We start from the raw sequence: 21674 nt of genomic DNA on the forward strand, positions 1-21674 counted from the left end.
CAAGAGCATGATGAATCTAAATTTTATCTCTTATTCATCGGTGTGATATAAAAATAGACCCGCTGGTATTTTAATAATACATAAGAATATATTCATTTTTCCACTAAACACAAAACCGTCTTAATTCTGTATTAACTGCACTCCAAATAATTGCCCTTTCTTATGGAGAATGAAAGTACATGTTCATGCCTCAGACAGAATGTGGCAAAATGGGAACACAGCTCAGTTGCTACCTATGCATTCTGATTTGTTGGGCAGCCTTAACTCCCAAACGACATTAAAATTTGATTAAAATTGCCAAATTTAGCAATGCTGTTGAGTCAATGATTTATGTCTAAATGGGCCAGTGGGAATTAGAGTATCTCCATATTGTTAAAGAAAAGAACTAATCTAATGCTTTCATTAATTTAATAATTCCAAATATATAGTAATTTTGATGTTGTTAGAGCTGAAATCCTTGTTTTATGACAAATATATATGTGTTAAATCAGTTTTTAGTATTTAAAAATAAATACATGTCTTCTTGGAAAGAGTGTTTTTGAACTTGATGAATTTTCAAATTCAGCATAACAAGGCAATGATTCAAACGAGTCCTTCTGTCCCTTAATTTCAAGCAAGTTGGATTCAGTCAAGGCAGTGATTAACCTATCACAAATAAATATATGCAGAAAGTGCAGAAGTAGAGACAGATGGAATCCCCATGGCAAAAAGGTCAGGGACGTGACTGTGGGGGAACATGGACTTCCTGTCAGCCTGGCAATGAGAATCCAGTTTAAACTGACAGAGAATAGCTAGAGAAAGGAACACACAGGGAAGGGGGCATGCTTCTGGAGTTCTCTGCAGCAGGGCCTTTGTCTGGGAGTTAGTGAACTGAACTTGAAGAGAAGACCAGACCGTGGAGGAACCATGGATAGTCACGGATGATTCCATTCCAAATTTACTGTCACTAACTTGTAAATGACATTCGAGGAACTTCTTAACATGACCTGGCATCCTTGGCTGGGAAAGCAGAGCTTTCTGTTGTCTCTAGGTCACAAGGTTGCTATGAGGGTTAGCATTGAATGAATACAACATTCACTAGCAGCAACAACACAAATCTCAGTTGTGCTCCACACACCTTGATACCCACTCTGGCTAGTTCTGCCCTAAGCTTGGTAATGGTATTTTATATCCTGTCTCCACTTACTTCCTTTCCCACAAAGATTATTTGAAACCTTCACAATGCCCCAGGGACAGTCCATTCTCTTACTCTCAGTGGAGAGCTTCTCTATCAATGAAACAGAAATACATAATACCGCCCCCCCTCAGGCTCCTGCTTCTATTCCAGTCATCCACATACTTGATCCCCACCCTTTCTTCCTTTTTCCCACTTTTAGCTGAATGGAAACCCCTTTGGACCCATCTAAGAACCACACCGTATCCCTTTCCATATTCAGAGGAGACTTGGTGCAACCACTGCCCCTGCAAGCTCAGCGTCCTGCTTCTCTCTGTCCTTCTCACCAGCATTTCAGTGTGTTTAATTCTCTCTTTACTCCAGTCATTTCAGTGTGTTTAATTCTCTCTTTACTCCAGTCATTTCAGCTTTTACATCATCACTTTTCTTGCACTTCCTGGCTACATTTTCTTAAATTTGCGAATTATTCCTACTGTCTTTATTTCTTTATAATAGACATTCTCCTTTATCTACTTCAGCCTAGACATTTTTAAATCCCTAAACCCCCACAAACCTGTCTTACTAGGGCCCCCACTAGCTTCTGTATTGTTACACCAGATACCTGTTATTCAGCACTTGCTTGGCCTCTAGGTAGTATTTAATATTATTGGCCACTCCTTTCTTCAAACATTTATAGATTTTGCCTTGATGATACCACTGTCTATGGATCTGAGTTTTGAGCTGAAAAATATAATCCACAATTTAAGTAGGAAAGGAATATGTTGAAGAATTATTAGGTAACTTCTAATATGTGAGACGGTAATCTTTAATGAGGTTCAGGCAAAATATCATGCATCTTGTTTGGGTATTATCCCTGGTGCATTTCCTTTATGTACAACATAGATATTGTCACCTGTTCCATGGTGACATGCAGAATGGACCCTGAGGCTGATGCTACCCACTGATAGTGCCTTCTCCATCATTCCTACTGGATGAATTTACAGTCTTCCTCAGCTGTGCAGTTATCTTTTGAAGTAAAATTTTATACTCTGGCTAGTAGCTCAAGGTCATAGGCCTTGTGCTGTTTAGGTTTGTGTAAACACGACAAAAGCTAGTGAGCATCGTCTGGGAAGAGAGAACCCAGGTTAAGAAAATACCTCCATCAAAATGATCTCGGGCATTTTCTTGATTAGTGATTGATGTGGGAGGGCCCAACACACTGTGGAGAGCGCCACTCCTGAAAAGATGGTCCTGGAAGCTATAAGAATAGTAGCTGAATGTGATCCTGGAACAAGCCATAGAAGCACTCCATGGCCTTTGCTTCAGTTTCTGTCTTCTGGTTCCTGCCTTGACTTCTTGCCTTGCATTCTGTTCATGATGGACTATGAGCTATAAGCTGGAACAAGCCCACTCTATTTCGAGTTGCTTTTGGTCATGTGTTTTTCACAGCAATAAAAACCCTGGCTGAGACAGGCCTATTCACTGTTTCCCAAGAACACTGAAAATCTGTGTTGTGACTTTCACTTTGGGAGAATGGCCTTTACAGATACAGAAAGTGTGTTTAGAAGGTGGTGGTGCTGGCCACTGCTGGGGCTCATCTTGCTCCGGCGATTTTCCTGTTGACCCTGCCTGATCCTCATCCATCTCTACTTTGTCTTTAATAGGTCGGGTTGCTCAGAGTTCCCTCAGACCTTTTCCTCCTCATTCATGCCTTCTTCCTCAGTGATGCTTCCTATTACTCATGTGTAGCTTGTGACTCCCAAAGTTTCAGCTCCAGCCCAGTTCTCCCTCCTGAGTGAGATGTGCACCCACATTCTCATTGGACATTTCTGCAAGGATGTGTTATAAGCAGCTCAAATCCAGCAATCTAAAGCTGTGCTCTTAGTAATATATTTCTCCACTTCTTTCCCAGTCTAGATGCCATCAGTTATGAGCTGAGGAAGGAAGGGTTCATCCCAGAGATCTCTGCTTCGTTTCCAGGCAGTTAGTCAGTTCCTGAGTGCAGCCAATGTTTATTTAGTCACCGATTTCCCTCCACTTTATGGGCATTGAAGATAGGAACTGAACCGACTAAGTGGACCTCCTCGTTTTTTAAAAAATTTTTTTCATTTTTAAACTTAAATTTAAATTAGAAATGAGGTTGCTTCACATGTCAATCCCAGGTCCCTCCCCCATTCCCTCCCCTACTCCCATGCCCTCCCACCAACCCCTCAATACCCCCTCATTTCCCCAGGAAGGGTTTGGCCCTCCATGGGGGTGTCCATAGTTTGTTATTTCATCCAGGGCAGAGCCTAGACCCTCCCCCAAGAGTCCAGGCTGAGAGTGCATCTCTTTTTGTTGGATGGGCACCCAAAGTCCATTTGTATGCCAAGGATAAATACTGATCTACTACCCAAGGCCCAATAGATTGCCTAGGCCTCCTCCCTGACACCCACATTTGGGGGTCTTGGTCAGTCCCATGCTGGATTCCCAGCCATCAGTCTGGAATTCAAGAGCTAACCCTGGCTGTTTCTGGGGGTTAAGCCAGCCCACTCTTAACCCCTTTGCTCATCAGTCTTCCCTCTCTGTCACTGGGTTCCATGAGTTCAACTCAGTGTTTAGTTGTGGGAGTTTGCCTCTGCTTCCATCAGTCATTGGATGAAGGTTCTGTTCCCCAGACTCTCTGGCCATGGGATTGTGGGCTAGCATTCCCCAGATCTATGTCTAAAATCCATATGAGAGAGTACATACCATGTTTGTCTTTTTGTGACTGGATTACCTCATTCAGGATGATTTCTTCTAGTGTCACCCATTTGCCTGCAAATATCAGGATTCCATTGTTTTTTTTTCTTCTGAATAGTATTCCATTGTGTAAATGTACCACATTTTCTCTATCCACTCTTCAGTTGAGGGGCATCTAGGTTGCTTCCAGGTTCTGGCTATTACAAACAATGCTGCTATGAACATAGTATAACAGATGTCCTTGTTGTATGAATGTGCATCTTTTGTATATATGACTAAGAGTGGAATTGTTGGGTCTTGTGGTAGGCTTATTCCCATTTTTCTGAGGAATCTCTATACTGATTTCCAAAGGGGCTGTACAAGTTGGCACTCCTACTAGCAGTAGAGGAGTGTTCCCCTTTCTCCACAACCTCTCCAGCATAAACTGTCCTTGGTGTTTTTGATTTTAGCCGTTCTGACAGGAGTAAAATGGTATCTCAGAGTTGTTTTGATTTGCGTTTCCCGGATGGACCTCCTCTTAACTTCAGGTTTTAAACACACATATCCATGCACACATACACACACACACACACACACACACACACACACCACACACACACATGCACACAGGCCCTGGCTTATATAGGCACTGACAATACCTGGAAGCCTGCACAAGAAACTGATAAGCGTAGTTGTGTTATGGCTTAGAAATGGGACAATGAGTGAGAGTCATATTTACCTTCATCTCCCATGCATTAGACCTTTTATATTTTATAACGCATGTACATGGCATGTTCATGCCATTAATGAAATTTCTTAGAAAATCCCCAATAAAGGGGCATTGAACTTTTATAGAAATTACAGGATATTCACACACCAGCACTTGCCTGCTCTGTGGGCCCTAGTGAATTCCTATCAGATTTGCCTAGTTTCCAGTGGTACACAGAGTTCTCCTACTGAAAAGCTCCTTTCTTTCCCCTTTCTCCTGGGTAAATGCATTTCTTCATTAGTCCTATTTTTAGGTGTCACATTCTCCTTGTCTGCAAGAATATCCTTATCTACCAGCATTGTGATTTATTGTTCTGTGTGTCTTTTACCAGAAAAACCCAGTCAGATCCTTTAAGTACTGATCCTTCATCTGTCTTACTCAAGCCTTTTGCTGATGGCATCCGAGTTAGTACTTTGTATGTAGACGGAAGTCGTGAAATCTCAGTGGATAAAGTACTCATGACAGTGAGCCCCAACTTTTGAATATCCTCGCTTTTAACTTCCTCAATAAATATTCTTTTATAATTCTTTCATATTCTTCCCTCAAATTTTACTGCTCTCTCTCATCTCAAGCCCAAGAATAATATGTTCAATTAAAAGTAACAAGACAGCTAACACAATGCCAGAGTTCTCATTCTTGTAGAATGTACCATGAAATTTATAATGAGTGGATGGTTACAAAAAATGAATAAAGCCAATTTGTGAGCACCGTTTTGAGGTGACAAATGAAATCTTGTATGGTGCAGAAATATGTTTTAATCTGCACTTAGGTGGTTATGGTTGTGAATATATAAGAATTACCTTGGTAAATAGCCTCATTGATGCCACTGACTCTGCCACATAGGATGCTGGCAGCTCCCTTCAAGACAGCTTATTTGTAAATGGCACTTTGTTCTGTGCTGATTTCCTACTGAATAACCTACTTAGACTTGCAAATTTTATATTTGTAAAAACATTCTTATCTCTCCAAATCTTGCTCTCAAGTCTCATTTCAGACTTGGGTTTCTCAGAACTTAGTCTGTTTCAGGTTTGTGAATTATGCTGATGATCTGTCTCCAGACTTGTCCAGTTGATAGTTCCCAGCAGCGGAACCCTGGCCTAGCAGTAACCTATGCTGGTCAATGGAGTCTCAGATCTCAGCTGCAGGACCCTGAGACTGCTCTCTAAAATGTTCACATGATGCTTTTGCAAGATGAAGTCTAGATAAATGCTTTCACTTTAGCAATGCAACATAGTTTAGAGAAAGAACAGAGCTCCTGTCATTCAAAGGAGAAGGCAGGATGGCAGGGGACTTGGTGGGGTGTGGCAGGGGACTAGGGTGGGGGTGGGACGGGAGATAGGGATGGGAGAGGTAGCGGTGGAGGTGATGCTTAAGTGTTCACTTCCTCCAGGTTTAATCCAGAAACAAGTCTGAAGGCCAGAGAGGACATTCACTTTGGACCTCCATCTAGACTTGTGACTCCCACTCTCTAACTTTCCAAAACTTGTGCAGATGGGATTTTTCCAAAATCACAGACATGGTTCTATAACTCTGTCCTTTCAACCCGTTTTATTTCACATAGAATAGAGGTGAACTCTTCCATATGGTCCACAGCCCTTGAGATCTGAGCTTTGCCTCCTCTTTGTCTCCGGCTTCCCTTGCCTGTCTCTTTGATCATTAATTACTCCAGTTAAGTTATATAATTTATGAAGTTCATCTCAGCTAGACAAGTCCGTGTTTCTGAATAATTACAGATTTAATATCAGCTTTAAGATGGAAAAGGGGGAATTTATAAATTTCTCATTTCTAAAATAGACCAGCTTAAGATTCCCAGGCCCAAGAGAAATTTCCAAATACAAGAAACAGGGCTTACCTCTGCATTTTAGTTTGGTGGAATATGCTTCCTGTCTTAAAAAAATGCGGAGAAACAGAACCGCTTCAACCATATGGGTCACTTTCTCTGTGTTAGATCTGAAACCCTGAAAAACGGACTCCAATTTGAAAATCACCCAATGATGATGGAATTAAGGTCTTGAGAGATGAGCTGGCTGTTATGCTAGCAATGGATGCCATTCCAGGCTCCTCACTCAACTGAGAGTCAATACTCATGCGAGACTGACATGAGGGTGTGTGTGTGTGTCCCTTCTGTGGAAAGCTTCGTGCCCAAGGAATGGCTGAACCCGTCCTAGGAATAAAGTAGAACCACTGGCAAATGAATCCTTGGGTCAGACCATGATGTATGGCCATACTTCCCCTCTGACCTTCAGGGCAAAAACCACACAGAAATTTATTGACTCGTCCAACACATATACAGCTGTGGCCAGCCAATATGTTGGCTAAGTTCTGTGTCCTCAAGTCTTATATTCCACTGAAAATGGAACTGATGCTTCATCGTACAGCACTGTACAGCATATACTTGTAGCTACTGTTAAAAACTAGAGAGACTGAGAAAGCAGGGTCACTTTAAAGTTTACAACCTTTTAAATCTAAGACTTTCATTAAATCATTAAGAAAAAATTCATACATTTTTCTTCACTTTTGTAGCTACTTAGCACACCTTTCTCATACCCTCTACATGTTCATTTATTTCCTCATACCTCCACATGTCCATTTATTTCCCACGTTGCATTCCCTTGCTACTTCTGCTATCTGTCCCATACTTACACTCTATAGCATCTAGCTCAACTCAAGACATTACACACAGCACTTCCGGGGCAGCCCTTCCAACATCATAGAAATCTTTCACCGGAAGCCAAACTCTCCTCAAAACCCACCTCAAGCCTGGCCCCACCATTAGCTTTTCTTTGATTCCCTTGCCTCACAGAATTGATTTAAAAATGGCATCAAGCATATGGACCTTTTGCTGTTATTTGCATAAATAAATTCTGGTTTTCTCAACTTAGGGTGGAAAGCTGAGATAGGAAATCATTTATACTGCCAAGTGTACATTCCTAAGTACATTAACAAGTGCTAAGAGCATACGCTGCGTCCCATGAATGGGGTTCAATGCTCCCTATTCAGTGCACACTGCCCAGGTTTCTCTTTTGTACTATGCAGCAGTTACAACACTAGATTTACTTATGTTGGCATTTTTCAGCCAAAACTTATCTTTGTCACCTAATGCAGTATCTGGAATATAGTGAATGACCATTTTTTTGCTCAGTGAATAAAAATGAATATTAAAGATAAACAACTATCAGAGTGGTTGTTATTTGCTGTGTGCACTGTGAAGGGGAAGTAGAACTTCCATAAGATAGACCTGAAAACTAATGGAACATGACATACTCTGTTGCAAGGAACCATGGACTTTGTTCAGAGATAATGCCCTCTAGAATTCTGCTTGTGAAGTGCTAGTGTCAAGAGATATCTAATGGAATGAGATAATAATGACATGATACTGGTTTCTTGGTTTGTAAGTCCATATATGGCAGATTGTGTGTGTGTGTCGCACATGCTTATGGGGGACATATCATATGTGTGCACATACGTGTGGAGGCCAAAATTAACCTGGGATGTCAATTCTCAGAAGCTATCTTCTTTATTTGCTCATTTGTTTGACATTAGCTCTCTTACTGGCCTAGGACTCAACTGTTTATGCTAGGCTGGCTGGCCAGTGAACCCCAGGGATCCACCTGTCTCTGCCTGACTGGTTTTGGAATTATAGGCATTTGTCCATCATACCTGGGCTGCTTGTTCATTTGTTTGTTTGAGTTTTACTGGGGCTCTGGGAACTGATGCCTCATTCTTACAGGGTAAGCACTTTAGCTGCTGAACTGTCTTCCCAGCCCCCAGAGTCTGTGCTTTAACTTTCTTGGTATTGAATTTTGGAAGAGGCAATCAGATCTACATTGTTGAGCAATGAATGTACTCTTTTTTAGGCTCAGGCACACCAAGCTTCTGCTTGAGTATTTCTAGTTGGCAGCCTATTCTGACTCCAGTTCTTTCTGCTTAGGAGAAGTCATGGTAGTAGGTCTACATGTAAGATCATCAAAACATAACCAAAAAAATCCAATAAAGTTTTTTTTACAAGATACATTTTTAAACATTAAAAATGCATCTGAGAATTTGGATCATCTAAATTTTAGGTTGGTTTTAAAAGCTAAAATACACCATGAACCAAGTTGGCACTTGATTTCTGCCAGATTTCATTTCAGATGCTATTGTGTGTCTGCAAGAATCTGTATACATCATTGAGAATGACTTTCTGGCCACTTCCAATATTAGTACATAAACCCAGCTTTGTTTGGCTTCCTCTAAAGGCAGGATGTAAGGGTTCATCCTGCTCACAGTGCTGATGAGAGGTTGGTATTTTGCCCCTTCTTCCTCAGGACTCTACCCCAAGCTCTAAGCATGCCTCTTGATTGCATTTGAACTCAGACCCAACATCTCTGTGAGCTCCAAACTGAGGTTCCTAAATAGTTGAGATTAAATAAGCTGCCTGGTTTTGCTTTGTGATCCTGCATCGACACCCTGGGTTTTATTTAGCTATGTGATAATTTCAAAGGGACGAATCCACAGAAGGAAATGGGGCAGGTCAGTGTCTCCCATTTCTGAGGACTGTAGATCAGAGAAGCAACAGTGGTGATGGAAAATAGGTCAGTTAACCCTTGCACAAATTACTCCAATTTATGCTAATAACTGACATTTGTTACCATGTGTGACTGTACTTGGATCACGTTAACAAAAGTAATCTTTTGTGTGGGGTGTTGAGACAGGGCTTCTCTGAAACTTTAGAGCCTATCCTATCCTGGCACTCTCTTTGTACACCCAGCTGGCCTTGAACTCACATGTTCCCCCACCACTGGGCACCCCTGTTTAATATGTCTTAACATCTATAATCATTTATATTTGAGGTAAGAATTAATGTGTGTGATCTTCCATATTATATTTTACTACTTCATAATTTCTCAACTGATTTTGATCTCCATATTGTAATTCTGTCTGTATTCAGAAACTTAGCAGGGTAGTTATTGCTCTACTTGTATCTCTAATAAACTGCTATTCTTGGATTCTCGCTTTCAAGTGAAGTCCTTTATGTTCTGTGTACAGTGAATACTTTACTTTTTCAAGGCCTCACCAAGGTGTACAGAATGGCCAGTGAATCAAAGATAACGGTTGGTCTGCTCAGTGACTAAGGTTTCAGGATGCTCAGGCAGCCTGATTTGTTCTTTCTGCCTCATTTTATCAAGCACAAGTAGATGAATGCACTGAGCATTTCAAAAGCTATTCATAACGATGCAGGTCAAAATTGACAGACCTACTTGAAATTGTAGCAAGAACTGCTGATAAAAGCCCACATGCTTTCTGGCTTGTGAGCATCAAACATTCTTATTAAAGGAGATATTTTTAATGCTCCTTCAAAATGCAGTTCAATTAGTAGCTATTCCTCATTTCTTGACAAAGAAAATCATAGGGAAATTCCAGAGTATTGGCCACCATTGACCTCTGCCCTATTTTTCCTTTGCAGACATTGATGAGTGTGCAGAAGGGCGCCATTACTGCCGCGAAAACACCATGTGTGTGAACACACCTGGTTCTTTCATGTGCATCTGCAAAACTGGCTACATCCGGATTGACGACTACTCATGTACAGGTAAATGGTGTCTATTTGAAATAGAGTATTTCCTTTCTTGGATCTACTTTTCTTTTTCTTAAAATTCTAAGAAGTGTGTCATAAATGGTTCCTCATAGCAAAAAATAAAGTGGAGATCATTGCATCCAGATTTAGCATTCAATTGTGATCTTCCTTGAAGAAGAGAGTACTTAGTTTGCATGAACTTTACTTGAAGAAATGTTTACTCAGCCTCATAGGCCATTAATGAAAGACCAAGGTTACTATTATACCCTCGTCTTTCTTAGGGAACCTGTGAATTTATTTGGCATATAGAGCGTGATTGAAAGATTATTCACCTGAGTGTGGGTGATCCTAAAGCAGCTAAATCACTGAGGAATTTCACTGCAGCATCATGTTCCCCAGGGCTGTATAAATAGACTTCCCTCTTAGTTACAGTTTCACACTCATACTTTCGGGCACCTTACAGCTGTATGTAATTCTGCATCTGGAATAGAAGTATATAAGATAGAACGGAAGTACAGGAAAGAGTGGCTGGATTCTCATGTGTGGATCTAATGATGCTCCCCGGCAGCCCCTATAAGGAAACCTCAGGACACTAAAACCTGAGGGTCCCTAGCCTCACACACAGCTTCTCTGAGTCAGATAACAATACATGCTCTTGAAGGGAACCATTCCACGACATTCTTTGTTCAGTTCATGCATTCTTTCTGCCATGCCTTCCATCGTGGTCTCTGAGTATTGAAGCGGATGATTATAGATATTTTGTAATTTTCTTCTGCTTGTGGTCATTGGGATACTGTGCTACAACAAAAATCACTTATTTCATGGGATTTGATGGAATAAGTGTCTACACTTACCACTACTCACTGTAAGAAGTGTCTCTGGTTTTCCAAACAAGGCTGACAATATATAGACATAAACACCAATATTTAAAAAGAAATTTGGTAGTCACATCATATTCGTTAAACAACAAAGCAAAAAAGTAGTGTCTTCCCAACTCTGGCCTATGACCTCCATAGACATGGGCTTGTCACTGGATTTGCCATACTCAGTGTGAATTCGATCCTGTGGAAATTTTATCAGACCTCAAATCCAAGTGGAATATAGTTACTTACACTCTTAACACTTATGCCATTATAATACCAGATGGTTCCCCTTCCCTGCTATGCTGACAGTATTGCACAATGATTTGTAGTGAAGTAGGTCTACTGGTGACAGTTTTCTCCCAGCAGTTCATGGAGCAACTTCGGACACTACATGAGCTAGCCAGCAAGGCAGAGGCTTATAGCTAAGTCTACCTTGGATTTCCCCATGTCCTACATCCAAAGTGTATAGCATTTTCAACAATATGGTCTTACACTTTAGTTCCATTAGTGAAACAATACCTACAGAGATGGTCTGTACTGTTTGGTCCGGGGGATCTCAGGGTACCCTTGCCAACAGGTGATAGGCAGGCATCCCACCTCAGACACTAAGTTTTATAGTTTCTGGGAATATTTCTTCCACTACACAAGCATCTTTTTTCACCTTTTAGCTATTATTTTAACATTTATAGAAGGTTGGTTGGGGATTTTCTCATCTGCATATCTGTATCTTGTCTTATGATGCTCTGAAGAATTTTATAATGCTTATTGCAGTGGTTTATAAGCATCACAGCTGGGTAGGACTGTTGCTTGTGTCCCTCCTTTGGAAGTTTGCATTGTACCTTCTAGGATCATGTAAGGTATTACTTAGAAAGGAGACATTCAGCTTATTTTCAACTCAGGGTCCTCTAGGCTCTATGTCTGAAATTCATGGTATTTTCACCAATCAGAACTTACCTTCCACCTCTGGTCTCTTCCAAGGGCAATAGCAATAGCCCGTATGTTATGGGAACCTCTTAGACAAGCCTGACCAACAACTCAAAAGACGGCTTCTTCTGTCTAGTGTTGGTTAAGTGGACTTTGGCACTTGGAGCGGGCATTGATAATGACTTTTTTCAAACAGAGAGGTGATATTATCTCTGAAGATCCACTGCCATCCATTCCAAGAAAGAAAGAGTTGACCTCAGGAGTCACCAAACCATATCATTTTACCCTGACACAGTATGCTGTCTCTATGTGCTGCCTTAGAGGCCATCATGAATGATAGTGTAATACAAAAATTAAATGATCCAGAGACAGATATTAGGGTTCAAGCTGAAGATCAGGGTAGTAAAGCAGCCGGCCACTAGGTCTCACCTCTAGCTCAGAAAGAAAGGGCTGATCCACGCACGAGCTCTTCACCAAGTTTCAAACTGCTTCCTCTTCTCAGTTTGGCTGGAGAACAGTTTGGCTGGTGTTTTATACCCCTCTAGTACTGGGCTTAAATATGTGTGATCTGTTCCTCTTTTAGACTGGTTCAATCCGTGGGTGGCCTTGAACTCAGAGAGATCTGTCTCTCTTAATCCTTAGTCCTAGAATTAAAGGTGTGTACTACCACCTCCTAGGTTCTGACTGCTGGAATTAAAGTTATCACCACTGCCTGATATCTATAGCTTGAGACTGATTTTGCTTTTCTGAAACATCAGTCAAGCTTTAATAAATCATAAATAATATATCACTACAAGATAGCATTTTTGTTTACTTTTTATTGCAATTCCTTATTTGGAAAATTCTTTCTGGACAGATAGCACAGCCTCAATTGCATAACTTAACATCCTATGTAAGGGCATCCTAAGAATGATTTCTGCCACTACCTTATAGTCCTGACTCCTTTCAGATCCTGTATGCTCTTTAGTTCATCTTGGATTTTCAGGATGCCCCCTTGTGCCTTTGGCTTACATTCATTAAGGATATACATTACCTGGATAAGATATAGAAAAATGATGGCCCCATAGAGATTATTACCACAAAATGTTCATGCTAGATAGACAACTCATCTGTAGTAGCATGTCTCATCAGTTACATCAGGGACACTGTGACTACTAAATACAGTAAGAAGAGACACTATTCTATACCACATGGAGAAGGTCAGCATGGGTGTTGTCCCACAGACACTCTAACCTCAGAGAGCTGAGTTTCATCCCCCAGAGTTGAGACAACACAACTCTTCCTCCCTATTCATCTTAGGTTCTGCTGCGTTCCAGTGTCACACTGAACTTTTACTGGTCCATTCACACAAATATCTACTTACCCAGGTAGCATAAGCAATCATTACATCCAAATCTAGCTTTAGTTCCCCAGACTTACTTATAGCAGCACAGATGAAGCATTACTTACATAAGTACAGGTGGTCTCCCCACAGCTGTGTCAGTGAAAATTCTCAACCTAGCATGAATGATGACTTCCCCTTGGCTACACAGATAGAGTCTCTCTTTAGTTGACCATTCATACTTTATACAGTCTTGATGGGCGATGTCTTTCTGTATGCTGTGAATATATGTTTCTCTTACTGGTTGATGAATAAAACTATTTCTGCCAATGAACAGGCAATATTTAGCCAGGCCGGAAATCCATAGAGAGATAGAGAAAGTTATTAGGTGGGTCAGGGAAAGGATGCTGAGGAAGAAGAGGCCAGTGCATCACTGGTAAGCCAAAACCATGTGGAAATACACATGTTAATAGAAATGGGTTAATAATTAAGAGAGAGCTTGCCAATAAGAAGCCTGTGCCATCTGCCAGTTTATAATTAACATAAGCTTCTGTGTAGTTATTTGGAACTAAACGACTGTGGCACTGGGTGGGACAGAAACGTCCATCTACATACTCTAGTACTTCCTGAGAGCTATTGGGAGCAGATGGAAGGAAGTTACCAAAGCTTGGGTGAGTGTCTAATGACCCACCCTATCCCTTCTGATGGGGGAACCTCAGTAGACCCAAGCTTGAAGGTATCCTGTGGGTATCATAGCTTCTCTAATTAAGATAGTCATGACTGTAATGCTCAGGAGATACAGTCTACAGCACATGGTTGCTCAGTTGGATTTTGATACTCCTTGCTAGCAAGTGAAAAGCTGAAGAATCAAGTCAAGATGACGCTAAGTATATACTTGAATGTTTTTCTTTCTCAAATCTTGTGTGAATTACAAAGGCCACTTGAAGAAACAGTCCCTAAATGATGCTTTATGTAGTGGAAGAACAATTACATGAACATTTTGATGTTTTTCAGAAAAGGTTCTTCAGTCTCTAAGAGGCAGGAGAGCTAAAGGCATCGGCAGTCTCCATATCTTAGTGAGACAGAGGCACAGTTGAGCATACATTTACCTGTCCCTTATGTTCATTTTCTAAAATCAGTACCATGCCAAGTCCTTTTCAGGAATGTCATGAGTGTGTTCATAACATCTGGTGTTAGTCCATGGATTACTGTACATCCATAGGAAAACAAAAGATGTAAGAAGATTAGCTTTACTGTCATAGGACTTGGGGAAAGGTGAAAATGAAATGATGTATTCCTTTAGAGTCTACCTTGTAATCAGATGATTCATAAAAATAACAAAAATAGCTAAAATCATAAAGTTGGACAACATCTAAAACCTTTTTTAATCATTTTCTATTCTCTCACCCAATTTTCTATTATTCATTCAGATAAAATGATTCTATACACAGTAGATAGAATTTCCAGGGAAGGTGAGTCTACCATACTCCCTTACAAAAATGTGAATCTAATACTTCTGGCTAACATGCCATTCCACATGTTTGTGTAAATGTCCACCCAAAGTTGTTACTATGGTGACCCTACAGTGTGCAAAATGCTGTGCTACATACCAGAGCAGAGGGAGCTCGTCCTTGAAATCAGATTGTTTGCCTAAAATGACATGGATGAGAATTCTCTTTCTTTGGGACATAACCAAATACAAAAGTATTTAAGAGGGTTTGCAAATTCCTACTCTATGGACACTGCAACGTAAACACTTACAAATTATGGGGACAATTCCCTTTTTCCTTAGTCAAACTTTTAAGCAAAGTGAGTGGCTTAGTGTCTTGAAAGAGGGCAATAAAGATGGCTCCTTTAACATAAAAATATATAACAGATGTCCTTGTGGTATGGATGTGCATACTTTGGGTATGTACCTAAGAGTGGAATTGCTGGATCTTGAGATACACTGATTCCCATTTTCCTGAAAAATCACCATACTGATTTCCAAAGTGGCTGTATAAGTTTGCACTCCCACAAGCAGTGGAGGAATGTTCCCCTTTCTCCAGTCCTCTCCATCATAAACTGTCACTTGGGTTTTTGATTTTAGCCATTCTGACAGGTGTAAGATGGTATCTCAGAGTTGTTTTTATTTCCCTGATGGCTAAGGATATTCAGCAATTTCTTAAGTGCCTTTTGGCCATTTTATATTCCTGTACTGAGAATTCTCTATTTAGTTCACACACTTTTTAATTGGATTGTTTGGTGTTTTAGTGACTAGCTTCTTGAGTTCTTCGTGTATTTCAGAAATCAGCTCTCTGTCAGATGTGGGGTTGGTGAAGATCTTTTCCCATTCTGTGGGCTGTCATTTTGTCTTGTTGATTGTGTCCTTTGCCTTATAGAAGCTTCTCAGTTTCAGGAGGTCCCATTAATTAATTGTCAATCTCAGTGTCTGTGCTACTGATGTTATGTTCAAGAAGTAGTCTCCTGTGCCAATGTATTCAAGGGTACTTCCCACTTTTTCTTCTAAGAGGTTCAGTGTGGATAAATTTATGTTGAGGTCTTTGATTCATCTGGACTTAAGTTTTGTGCATGTCGAAAGATATGGATTTATCTGCAATCTTCTACATGTCAGCATACAGTTATGCCAGCACCACTTGTTGAAGATGCTTTTTTCCCATTGTATAATTTCAGCTTCTTAGTCAAAAGTCAGGTGTTCAGAGGTATGTGTTCATAGAAACATTATTTGTAATAGCTAGAACCTGCAAGTAACATAGATGCCCCTCAACTGAAAAACTGATAAAGAAAATGTAGTACATTTACACAGTGGAGTGCTATTCAGGGGTAAAAAACAATGACATCTTGAACTTCACAGGTCAATGGATAGAACTAGAAGAAACCATCCTGAGTGAGATAATCCAGACACAGAAAGACAAACATCATATGTACTCACTCATAAGTGGATATTAGGCATAGAGCACAGGAAAACCAGCCTATAATCCACAACTCCCAGAGAAGCTAGGAAACAAGGACTCTAAGACATATATGAACCCCCAGAACAGGGGAAATGGAGAAGATCTTCTAAGGAAACTGGGAGCATGGGAAGGGGGGAGAGGGAGGGAAAAGAAAGAGTATGGGAGAAGGGGAAGGGGGAGAACATAAGGGATCAGGAGGTTCAAGTTGGGGGAAGAACAGAGGAGAACAAGGAAAGAGATACTTTGATAGAGGGAACCTTTATGGGCTTAGCAAGAATCCTGGAACCAGAGAATTTTCCAGAAATCCACAATGATGACTCCAACTAAGAATCTATAATGAGATTATGACTACCGTAAATGTCATCATAGAGTCTTCATCTAGTAGCTGATGGAAGGAGAAACAAAGATTTACAGCTAAGCACTGAGCGGGACTCCTGGAATCCAGTTGTAGAGAGGGAGGAGTGTTGAGCAAAGGGGTCAAGACCATGCTGGGAAAACCCACAGAAAAAGCTGACCTGAGCAAGTGCGAGCTCATGGACACCAGTCTGACAGCTGAGGAACCAGCACAGAACCGAACCAGGCCTCCTGAACATGGGTGTCAGTTGGGGTCTTGGGCAGTCTATCGGACCTCTGGCAGTGGAACCAGTATTTATCCCTAGTACATGAATGGACTTTGGGAGTCCATTCCCCATGGAGGGATATTCTCTCAGCCTAGATACATGGGGAAGGGCCTAGGACCTGCCCCAAATGATGTGAAAAGACTTTGATGACCCCCCATGGGAGGTGTCATCATCCCTGAGGAGTGAATGGGGGTGAGATGGGGGAATGATGGAAAAAAATCAGAGGACAGGAGAAGGAACTGGGGTTGGTATTTAAAATATGATTGTTTTTAATTAAAAAAATATATGTAACATATGTCCCTGTAAATAATGGAGAATAGGGAGCCCACAACTTAATATGTTAATGGTAATGCCAGCAAATATGAGTTCATGTTTATTTACCAGAAAACTAAGATTCAATCTGATGAATCTAAGAAGGTGACAGCTGAACATATACTTCTTAAAACCAAAAGTTCAGTGGTTTCTGGCATGTCTGACAATGTGCCCTCAGACACTCAGTAGAGCTTTGTGGCTGTTTATCCTTCTTAGCGATTCTCGGCTTTTCTTATAGTCACACAGGCATGATCCAGGGTTTGTGTAAGAGGCCTGCGCTGATGTTTCCTCAGAACGGCTGCTTCCAGAGCTTCGTTTCTGTTCCGAGTCTGCGTGCCAGTCGCATGTCCCACTGCAATGAATCCAGTGTCAGCTTTTTACCCGACTGTGGCACATTTCCTGTGTTGCCTTTCCATCCCTCACTGTGCTCTCCTTCCAAATGAATACTCCCCAAGGGCTGTGTGCTTCTGATCACTGAGGGAAATTTCTCCCTGCAATTCCAGAGCATCTTAGGATATGCACCAAGCGCCTCTTCAGCAGAATGCAGGGGAGAGCTGAGATCATTTTTGGAAAACCTACTTCATCTTAGACTTTTGTACCAATTAGAGAAGAGCCAAGGCCTTAAAAGTCTGGCAGAAGACAGGAACATATTTCCTTAATGAGGCACTGGCTTTTCCAACTAACCCATTTCCTCTGCTTCCTTTACAGAGGAGAAACAGCTCTGGCCCTTCAATTCCCAATCACTGTAACTCGGTCTACCAGTTTAAGAGCTTGTAGCTGTACGCAAAAGCTGGGTTCTGGGATGAGGGTGGTATAAGTGGCTTATATTTTTATTTAGAGGCAGGTGAGTACCTTGCAAACATTGTTAGGCCAGCCCCTTAAAGCCCACCTCTATGCCAAAGATTCAGTGATGAACCTCCTCTGTGAGATTGCCTTGGGCCTAAATCTATCTAGCATACTCCTCTGTAAGAGACACTGTAAGATCTGAATAGGACTCAATTTCTCTAATCAATATTGCATTTTAATGTCTCTAAGTGTAGTGATTAGCACTCCCTGCTGCATCTGAAGCCTCCCAGGCCCTGCAGAACCATCTCCCCTCCCCCCATTTATGGTTGAATCCCCAAGTTTTCTCTCATTAACTTTTCGTGCTCATTTTTTGTACATATGATTTTTGCCTGTGATCCCCTCTCTCTTCCTATTGAAGAGTCTTCGGTCTGACGTGATTGGTACTTTTAACCATGCTCCAAAGACTCTTAGAGCTGCCTTTTTGAACTGAAAATCCATCACAGACATTTCAGAAAAACTTCAAGAGCAATACATATGACTTTAACCACCCAGCTCTAATCGATATAGGAAACTTTTCATGCCTTTAAAGCCTTACACTGCTGGTGTGGCAGTTTGTGTGCCAGCATAACAACTTCCCATGGTTGGTAGAGTTGTGCATTTTTAAAATTCAAGCACTTTGAGCTAGGTTTTCTCTAGGCTGCTATGGTTGAAGAAACAGAAGAATTCTTGAAGATGCTCTGTGCCAAGCTCTGACTTTCTCAAATGAGGAAGCAGAAGTTTGCTGGCATTCGTTGCCTACCTGCTATTCCATAGCGAGACGCAATGCGAAGCAAGGGAAAAGCCTAGGCATCCTTAGCTTTGATGAGTCATAATTTGTCTAATTTTCAATTGTTTGGAAAAAGTAAAGGGAGAAGATCCATACTTTATGTAGACATACACTATTCGATTTGTACCGTCCAATAATTAAACTTTTTTGTTTCATTTTGGTTCATTAACTTCAAGTGCAAGAGAAATCTGTCAGCCTCTACCACACACACACAGTCATAATCATAAGTCATTAGTAGAACTGTTCTCTTGGCCTCCAACTATGATAACTCAGTTGATCATTAATAAATTATTACTTTATTTCCAAAAAGATCCTATCATATTCCTAATAATACTGATTTGTAATTTCTTTACTTTTCACATCCATTATTGAGGAAAAAATGGTTATACCTACAAGGAGAAGGGGTGAGGTGGAGGGCAGGGAGACACAAGGGAAATGTAGGAGGAAGAGATAAAAGGAATGAGAAGAGAAAAAGAAAGGAAAGAACTGGGCAGGAGAAGGGGGAGGAAAAAAGAGACAGGCTTTGCATTATGTGACTGAAAACATTTAAAGCCTGTTCTTTAGAATCTTTGCAACAATAACTATTTTTACACATTGATTTTTTTAAAATCTTGGTTACCCTTCTGTACAAATATCTTTCTTTGTCACTTTCATGGGCATGAACCAAAGTAGATAAATCTGGAATCCTACTAAGAGTGTCTTTTTAGTGCAGGTTGTATATAATAGACCAAAAGCAAAACATCTGAAGAATGAAGATAAAATCACGAACTTTGTGTTATCAAGATCGACACCTGAGTGGAGAGGCCTGTGCCTCTGAGGTTCTCTGTGTAGTTGTGATTGATTGTTACAATGAGAAGGGGTTTATTTGTGGTTGTTGGCCTGGAACCTTCTAACACCATACATTTCCCTGGAGTGGGTGGGCGGAAGGGGGAGAACAGCCTGAGAAAAAGCATGGGAGTGTCTTACCCAGCTTAGGGAGTAAGTTGACCCCATAGGGCAGTGACTGTTATACAGGGAAAGCTGCCTCCCCACTTGCTAGACTTACCTGAAAACTTGGAGGGGTGCTATGGGTACCTTGAGATAGGGGTTTGGGACACTACTTATTTTACAGCCTAGTTGTCCTTATGGGAAAATGATTTATTCCTCAGGGACTCCTTTGACTGAATGCTTTCTATGTTTACTTTTCAAATGAACAATTAATTCGCTTGTTCAGTCCCTGGAACTCAGAGGTATATGGCACCAAAGGTTAGGATAGTGGCCAAGTTGAGAAATTCTGCATTAATATTCATGATCAGAGTTATAAAGTACACTTATTCTTTCCCCACTCACCTCATGTTCTATTTAGTCTTTGCCTCCCTTCTACTCACCAAGTCCCATCTCACACTAGTTTCTTTGCTCTTCTGTCTGCAATTAAATGCCTTGTCTTTTTTTTTTTGCTTGCATGTATGCCTATGTACCATATGTTACCCTGATGCCTTCAGAGCTCAGAAGAGGTATTGCATCCCCTAGAACTATAGTTACAGACAATTGTGAGCTGCTATGTGGTTGCTGGTAACTGAGTCCTCTGGAAAAGCAGCCAGTGCTCTTAACCTCTGAGCCATCGCTAGAACAACATTTTTAAAGACACAAAAAGTAATGATAAAGGAAAATAAGTGGACTTAAACCACATTAAATATTTAAAGATCTGGTTGTACATGCAGGTGTGTGTCTATGTGACAATACAGAAATAACAAATTGGTGGAGAAAGAACGTATCTAGTAGGTATGTTGGGACAGTCATGCACATACACAGAAAAATAAAATTAGATGCATCCTTCCTACCATGAAGTATTAAACAACTATGGCAACAAATGTTAAAACTACATGTATGAGTGTTTTGCCTGCATGTATGTAAAAAGGAGGATGAGGAGGAGGAGACAGAGAGAGGGAGAGAGAGAGAGAGAGAGAGAGAGAGAGAGAGAGAGAGAGAGAGAGAGAGAGAGAGAGAGAGAGAGAGAGAGAGAGAGAGAGAGAGAAATTCGGATATTAACTTACATGAATGGTTATGCTCTAATAGAATTCCAGGCCTCCTCAGTTGAGACAGTATAGGGATCCTTGTGGCCCCCAAAAGAACTATCCAGATTTCTGATCAGTGTCCTTCAGTTGGCTGTGACGACTATTCTTGTCCTGGGGTCTTCTGCAACCAATCTTGGTCCATGCTACATATGTCAACACAAAGAATTCTAGTAGACATTTAACTTTTGTTGTTGCTGTTAAACAAAATATCTTCCCTGCCTTTTCCAGGGAAGTACTTAACTTTCTACAGTGTTTGCTATGTCTGTGCTTACTTTTCATAAAATACTGGGGCCCCTCAGTTCCTAACATCTAATGTGGCCAGTGTGACCGAGTCTCTTACAGGAGCACCCGTGACCTGTCTGTTAGACTCATTTAATGTATTTATTATATAGACAGAGTAGGGAATCCCATCGTGATAGAAGTTCTCTTCACTTTGATTTGTCACTGTTCATTCTGTACCATCGTGGATGCTTTTGTCAGTGCAGACAATAATTTACTCCTTGGAGACAATAACAAGGTTTGAAACCAGTGTGAGCCATACCTGCCCTTTCAAATAACCTCCATGTCTATTTCTCAAACTTCTCCATCAACTGTTAGAGAAAGTAATTTGCATGAGGCACTTAAAAATAATATTTTGGAAAGTGTCAGCAACAATGTCCTGCCTTTTCTAAAATTAATTGAAGTCAATGCTAGTAATTTTTGTATGAATGAATTTTATCATTAGCTATTTAAAAATGGCCTTTGATAGATTTACCAAAGCTAAAAGTACTGAACTTTCACAAAATATCCTAAATAAAGCTATTTAGATATACAATGCCCAGGTCAGCAAAAATAT

At 40.8% G+C, this 21674-nt stretch overlaps 1 protein-coding gene across 2 annotated transcripts in view; it reads left to right on the forward strand.

Moving 5' to 3' along the window:
* The window catches only part of Nell2 (neural EGFL like 2), a 276472-nt gene that overhangs the window by 142856 nt on the left and 111942 nt on the right, over positions 1-21674 (forward strand). For both annotated transcript variants that reach the window (XM_040753915.1, XM_040753916.1), the window contains exon 14: positions 10069-10194. In XM_040753915.1, the coding sequence (XP_040609849.1) occupies positions 10069-10194 (126 nt within the window). The remainder of the gene's footprint in view (positions 1-10068; positions 10195-21674) is intronic.

This window comes from Mesocricetus auratus, unplaced genomic scaffold, assembly GCF_017639785.1.
Source record: "Mesocricetus auratus isolate SY011 unplaced genomic scaffold, BCM_Maur_2.0 Super-Scaffold_100010, whole genome shotgun sequence".
In the NCBI taxonomy this organism is placed as follows: domain Eukaryota; kingdom Metazoa; phylum Chordata; class Mammalia; order Rodentia; family Cricetidae; genus Mesocricetus; species Mesocricetus auratus.